General features: G+C 35.4%; 1 protein-coding gene across 1 annotated transcript; it reads right to left on the reverse strand.

Annotated features, from left to right (window-relative positions):
• Positions 1-1,086: 1,086 nt before the first annotated feature.
• On the reverse strand, positions 1,087-4,075 carry LOC113761160 (ETHYLENE INSENSITIVE 3-like 1 protein). Its single transcript, XM_027304021.1, has 2 exons — positions 3,922-4,075; positions 1,087-3,294 (listed from the first exon to the last, which is right to left on the reverse strand). The coding sequence occupies exon 2, from the start codon at positions 3,231-3,233 to the stop codon at positions 1,407-1,409; it is 1,827 nt and encodes a 608-aa protein (XP_027159822.1). The 5' UTR covers positions 3,234-3,294; positions 3,922-4,075; the 3' UTR covers positions 1,087-1,406.
• Positions 4,076-7,464: the final 3,389 nt, after the last annotated feature.

Raw genomic sequence — 7,464 nt, forward strand, 5'->3', positions numbered from 1 at the left:
GATGCAAAACGATATATAGGTCATAGTTAGACATGACACAAGGTAACAAAACCATCTATAGTACAGCCAGTTTTCGTTCCAAATAAAAAAATTCATTTTATTGTTACAAGAACTTGACTGCACAAGAGTTTTTAGAGCATCCAGAAATTTGTAGTCCCATTAGTCTAATTCTCTGTAATGCTGATGATGAACATCTGCTAATCTGTCGAACACATACACTTACCCGGGCAAAAGCTACTTTCCCTGCTTGTAGAGCCCCAGCTTCAGGATAAATTTGGTAAACTCAGAATTGGGATCGGCACAAATGATGGTCCGGTTGAGTACATTCTATTTTTCACAAGATATGTACACTAACTCAACAATATTGTTCAGTTATAATAGTTGGTGGCCATAAGCAAAATATTTCACCTATTAGTGTAATTGTACATCACATCATCATATAACAAATACATCACCAACACAAAATCCCATCATTAACAATTGTGCCCGCCCCAAGTCTAGCAAACTCAAACTTAGCGATGTCAAAGTTGGAAAACATATCTGTGATCATAAATGCCTGAACAATCATTTAACAGTGAAGACATCAATGGCAATCCACCATTAAAGAAATTGAAAAACAAAGATTGCAATCAAGATTTAAAAAAACACATATACCAGACATACCAAAACAACAATTAAGTCTAAAACTCCCTGCATAATTGCATGAATTGAATATGATTACCCAATGATGAACATGGAACTTGCTTCTTGCTATCTGAATTTTCCTATTGCCACTCGATTATTCAAGTTCACTTTGAACTTAAGTTGTACAGCATGATGATCAGATTTAAGTACGGAACAGGCTTGCTTTAAACTTGTATCAACTAGGGTGCAAAATCATTAGAAGTTCAATGGGATAGCAACATGTGAATCAACCTCTGATTTGCGAAAGCTAATAGAGTAAATCAGGTTATAGCAAACCATCAATACTTTCTTCCCTGTGCTTTGCAGTAAGTACCGTCCAACAAAGTAAAGCTGGAGATCTAAGAACCAAAAGTCCAAGTCACACCAGAATGGAAAGAATGGAAATAAAAGTATGGAAAGCAATGCAGAAATAATATGCCAATTATCGGATGAAACTAGCTCCATCATTCATATAAATTCAGCTCGTTATAGGACAAAAGAGTAACACTGATAAGTACATGAAGTATGTAGACAAACCATAGGTGAAAACTATATATACTCTAAGGAACAAGCCAACTACCACCACTTCTAATGACTTAAAACAATAGTTAAAAAAAGGGGGCTCATTTCACAGTGCTCTTTACTTTCACATCTGGAACCTTTCCAAGTAGATTACCAAACAATATTGCAGTGTTTCTAATTAAGATTAATAACCGAGGTCTTGACATAGTGAGGAAGAAGCTTCAAGTGTACCATGTTGTTATATCCTCCTTTGGGAACAAATCCATTGAATAATCAACTGATTCCATATTAAATTCAGGACCGAAGCTGAAGTCCAAGTTGCTGTTTAGGTTGCCATTGAATCCTGAATCATCCGTTGACTTGCAGTTACCATTGTCATAAAGAAATTCAGTTGATGGAAATGCAGAGTGGCTCAGAGTAAGAGATGTTTCTTTCGATATACTGCCTCCCATTGTAACTCCTGGCCTGAAGAAGCTTTGGTCTCCATGGAGCTGTATAATCTGTTGTTGAAGGTTTTGATCTCCGGCAGCAGTGTCAATTCCAAAATCAAAACAAGTCTTTTCTTGTACACTGCCATCATACATAGACATGAGGCCAGAAATCATCTTTTGACCATCTTCTGGAATTCCAAGTTCAGAAATACTCAAACAAGAGGGATGCTCAATCACGGGCTGAGAAGCCGGCTTAAGTTGAACGGATGGTGCAGAGATGACCTCTGGCTTCTTCTTATATGGCTGATAGTTCATTATGCCAAGATTTTGAGAAGCACTCAATCTGTATGGACAGTTAATCTGGTGATTGTTCCTCAATGTTCTGTCATGAAATCCCATATTGTAACCACTATAAGGGCACTGAGGATTCTGACAGGTATAGATTTTTTGGTCTAAGTCTCCCTCATTTGACATAATTTTCCTCTTGTGGATGAGTTCTGGGTCAATATCAACAACTTCTCCTTTAACTGGAGCCAATGACGGAAGCATCTTCCCATCTTTGGATACATCAATGCCCATTTTCAAGAGATTTTGGGGCTCACAGTTTGCATCAAGACTTCCCTCACCATTCACCCCATCAACATCATAGTCATTAGATTCCACTGAAGAATACAACCCATTTCCAGCCTCAGAGAACATACGTGGATAGATATCAGGATAAAGCTTCTGAGCCAAAACTTCCTCATGATTTATGATGGCAAGCCAAGTAGCACTCTCCTTGGCAGTCATCTTATCCTGCAAACATTTAGATTGTCTAACAAGCTTCTGAATCTTAGAAATGTCAGGTGACATGTGTTTAATAACCGCTGTCAGAACCCCCACCTTCCAAGCCTTCTTCAAGTCATGAGGCTTTTTGTATGGAGGACAAACTTGATCCTTTGGTAGGCCCAAATCAGGCCACCAGTCCTCAATCCCACTAGGCCACCAAGGTGGGGGTATACCCTTCTCTAAAGGGAACCGCCTTTGGGGTGGATCACAGTGCTGCATCAGAGCCGACAAGAGTGACCCCAGAGTAGTATCCTGAAGCTCCTGTAGTGCATGAGGAGTTGATGTTATGTCACAGCAATCTTCAACCTTTCCGGGGATAGAATGTGCTACCCGATACTTGGCAATTGCAGCAGGAGCATTCCTATCAAACCGAACCTTCTCCTTCCACCAGGCACGAAGGTTATCAGAGGCACCAGTAACAGGTTTACCATTTTCAGGGATAATTCCGTACACAAAACCTTGAGCTTTACAAACCTCCATCATTTTGAGCATGTACTTCAATATGCCATCTTGTGCACGTGACATCTTCTTCCTGCGTGCTTGCTCCTGCGATTGGTGCTGCTTCATGCCATCATCTACTCCCTCCTTAATCTTCTTCTGCCCTTTAAGCTTCCTGAGTAGCATTTTATCTCTCCACATCCTCCTCTCCAGCTCATCAACGTCCATCTCCTCATCACTATAATTGTCATCCACCACTCTGCCAGGTTCAACTTCGGGAGGCACATCTCCTTCTCCACAAGGAGTTGAGAGGAAATCAAGATTGCCAAAGATTCCCATTTCATCAAACATTCCCGTTACGCAGAAAAGGCCTACTTCTATTTCGAAAGATCAATTTCACTTAATAGTCTCTCTGGCAAAAACAGAAAAGTTCACTTAGTAGATCAAGGCGAACGAAGAAACCAAGCTAATCAGGCAAAAACAGATCAAATATGACTCAACAGAATCCACTTCCGCAGAAATAATTGCAAAATACATCATTCAGAGGCAGTGTAAAAATTTATACACAAAATACAAGTACATAAAACAATTCTCTTGAATACAAAACAACCGTAAATTAATCTGAAAAAACAGTCAGTAAACGTGTTTATGGACGGAAATAATCAGGATAGAGACCATAACTCAGTACCGAACTCTGATCTCTATTTAAATTATAAAGTTTTGTATGCCCGGTTCACTTCTTTCAACAAGTTGGTTCCATCTCTAATCCTTAAATTATCCAAAATCTTAGTCTAAAGTCAAACTCTAAGTAACAAGATAATCCACCAATTCAATAAGCCGAAGCATAAATTAATAAGACGCACAGAAATATCAAGCACCAGAACACTTAAATCATATAAAAATCTTAACCAAAATCAATACAAATAGATGCTTCAAAAGGGTCTTCAGAAATTTCAAGAAATCAACATGTGGCTACAAATAAAAAGGATAAGGAAAAGAAAAAAGCTACAAAATCAAAATAGTTCATAAGTGAACTTACAGCTCTTTCCTCTAAGCTATAATTCTTGCTACCCAAAAGTCTGGAGAGCTATTCTTTTATGCTCTGCTCAATTTTTTTGGAGAACACCAAACAAAACAAAACAAAACAAAAAAAAGAGCAGAGGGAGACTTGAGGAGGTGTTGTGCTGTGAGAGAAGACAAAAGCAAAGCTTATCCAAAGTGCCTGTGCAGTTTCCAGTTTTATATAGTAGGTGTGAAGTTGATGTAAGATATTTGGTGGGAGCTGTCAAGTTAGAAAGTCAATCTTGTCCTTATTCAAAACACATTTACTGGACTATATTTTGGTAAATTGTGGCCTTTTTTTATTGTATTTTTTTTGATTTTTTTGTAAAAAAATTAATGTAGCGATTTGATATATGTGAAATAAAAAAGTGATTAGAAAATGTGTTTACGTAAAGCGTAGTAATTTTTCAAAAAAAAATTGCTGTCCAAACAAGGCCTTAGTATTTCGTGATTACTACTTTGTTTTTTAAATCCTAATTACATGTTTTTGTGTTCTTATTTATGAAATTATAATGGAATTGCTATCAACTTTAATGTGATAAAAGAGACTTTAAATCAATATCCCGTCTTTGTTTTATTCATTAATGAACATCTCAATGTATATTATCTTTTTTTTTTATTGAAACCTTGAACTTAATAACCAGAAGGATACTTAGTAATTTGATCTAACTTCATTTTGTATAAATCGAGCAAAATTAATGTATAAAACTACCTTAATGATCCATTGATGTACCACTTGATCCATTTTTTTTTTTTTTGAAAAATATAAAGTTACAAAAGACTTTAATTAAAATTGAGGACGTCAGTATAACTTACCAATATTTTTATTTTGCAATATTTCGTGTAATTAGTGACGCTTATATGTTACAAAACTTTGAGATATTTGGTGGGTGTAGTTATGTAATTTTGTTTTCTCCAGTGTCAAGCGATGAGTTTTGATCAAATAAGAACGCATTAAAAGCACGAGATTTTATTAAAAAGTTATGACTCTTGAGATTAATTCACCCGTGTTCAAGTTATGTAGTAGCGTTTCAATGTTTTTTTTGTCAAGACTGTTGGTTCTACAAAATAGGAACACAATAAATGTATGAAATTTTGTCTAGAATCGTTGTGACTCTTGAAATTATTCTAACCGTGATCAAGCTGTGTGGTAGGGTCTTGAAACATTAAATAATTTCACATTGAGGCAAATTTGAAAGTATTTCTATTTACAAAACATTAAAATAATGTGGATTATTCTATGGCTAAAAAAGGTTCTTTATTATGGTACTTTGTAAGAAATTGATTAGCAACCGCTGTGTGATTAAGGTGTAAATAGATAACATGAGAAATTGGATACTTGGTTTTCTATTCTTTTTAATCCATTTTCTTCTAGATACCCTTAGTTTGCCATAAAGAAATCTAACAATTTTTATTGGCTTTTCTTAACATTACTCATTTGGCAATATAATTTTAATGCCCTTATTTTGCTCATTAATATATGTCTTTGATTTTCTTAAAAGACATTTTATGCATTTGCAAATAATTTAAAGTGCATTAAGAAAAATTATTTTCATAAAAATTAATTTGACATTTTAAAACTAAACATATAAAGAATTTACTGAAATGAAAATGCACAAATAGATAGTTATTTGACAGGGACAATCGATACCAATCGTACATCTTTTTTTAAGACAAACAATTTCAATAAAGGAAGTAGAATTGTAGGTTTATTTATTGGATTAATTTTTTCTATACTGACAGTGTATACAATGTCAACTTTTTATGAATGACAATTATACAAAATTTAAATTTGAAATCTAAATTTTGCACATGTGTCATGAATTCATTAGTGATAGTTTATATATTGTCAGTATATCTAAGATTTATTCTTATTTATTATTTGTCGTTGATAATTTAAGGGTACCTGATTTAGTGGGTAATTGATTAGTTTTTTAGTTGAAGTAAGTAACCGATTTTGCGAGTATTTTGCACTTGTGATGGGTGATTTAGAAATACCCTTAGATGACTAAAATTACAACCCGTAGCACCATAATAGTGCACTATACATGGTAAGTTTTGTGCGTAAAGATATTTTTTAAACACAATATAAATTTGGTCCAAAACTCAACATAGCCTTTTTTTTTCGAGATGTGAAAGCACCCCAATATCAAAAGGAAAAAGGAGCAGGAATAGTCGTGTGGTCGTTACTAAATAGTGCAATACATTTTGAACAATATGTAATTCTTTGCAAATTATTTGCACAATTTTATAATAAAAATGCAATAATATATTACAAATGAGATCCATATGAATAGTCACTAAATATTACACACTTCTATTGTATAGTTGTACAAACTAGTTAACCATGAAATACGACATACAAAATAATTAATAACAAATTACATCTTATTAAAAAAAATTATTACATAGTTCAGTAACTATTGTACTGCCCACTGCTACTATCAAACATAAGGATGACAATGTGTGGCTACCCGCTCTGCGGGGGCCTAATGGGGCGGCAGTTGTGTGACGACCCCACGTTCCCCTAAGACGAACCAAAGGGTTCGACGGACCGCCTGCCCAACTCTCGCCAGGACTACTAACGAGCCAAAAATAGTAAATTACAATTCAACACTAAAAGTCATAATATAAGACATCAAGTATCTCCAATATTTCCACATCAAACCAAAAGCTACACTATTACATTACACTTGTTTCACTAAACTACTACAAGTATGATATATAGCCAGATGTATCCCAAGTACAAAATTATTAAACTTATACAAAAGGAAATCCTGTAACCACCAACCTCCAGTTCACAACCTGTTAAGGAATCCAAACTTAAAGGGATGAGCAAAACCCAGTGAGTTCAAGAAAAATAGGCATGCAAATAATGTCAATAAACATCCATTTCACAATTTATACGAACATAAAAAATTCCCAAATAAATACACAAGTGCGTAAATAAAAGTTCAAACAAGGGAGGATACGGGAGCTCTGAGGAGCTAGTCCGCCGCTTGATCTAGATTCTCATGAGTTGATACTCCGTCAATATAACCACAACAAGTCTATAGAACAACCTTTACTACCACTCTCCAACCACCGTTTCAAACCCCCAACCGGGCCCGCTCGTCAAAAATAAATTATTTGGTAATACTCGAATATACCTAGTCGGTGAACGCATTCCAACCGACAATAAATCAATAAAGAGCCATGGCTCACCAATCCCTCGGCCAAGCCCTTGTCGGCCTGAAGTGAAAGGTTTACCGATGAGTTTTGGGCATCCTCAGCATGTTCAAGTAATAGGTAAGATGATGAGACAACACTCAATCATCAGCCAAGTATAGGTGCAAGTTCAATATTCAAGTACAAGCAAGACAAATCGAGACAATTAAGGGAGGTCGGACGAGATAAAGTATACATCCACCTCATCAAGTGTAGTATATATATATCACATCCCATCAAGTAAAATAATCAAGGCAATAAACAAGTACGGCATCAAGTCATGCACTTGACACTCACCAAAAGTAAAACAAGT

Source organism: Coffea eugenioides, chromosome 2 (assembly GCF_003713205.1).
Source record: "Coffea eugenioides isolate CCC68of chromosome 2, Ceug_1.0, whole genome shotgun sequence".
Taxonomy (NCBI): Eukaryota; Viridiplantae; Streptophyta; class Magnoliopsida; order Gentianales; family Rubiaceae; genus Coffea; species Coffea eugenioides.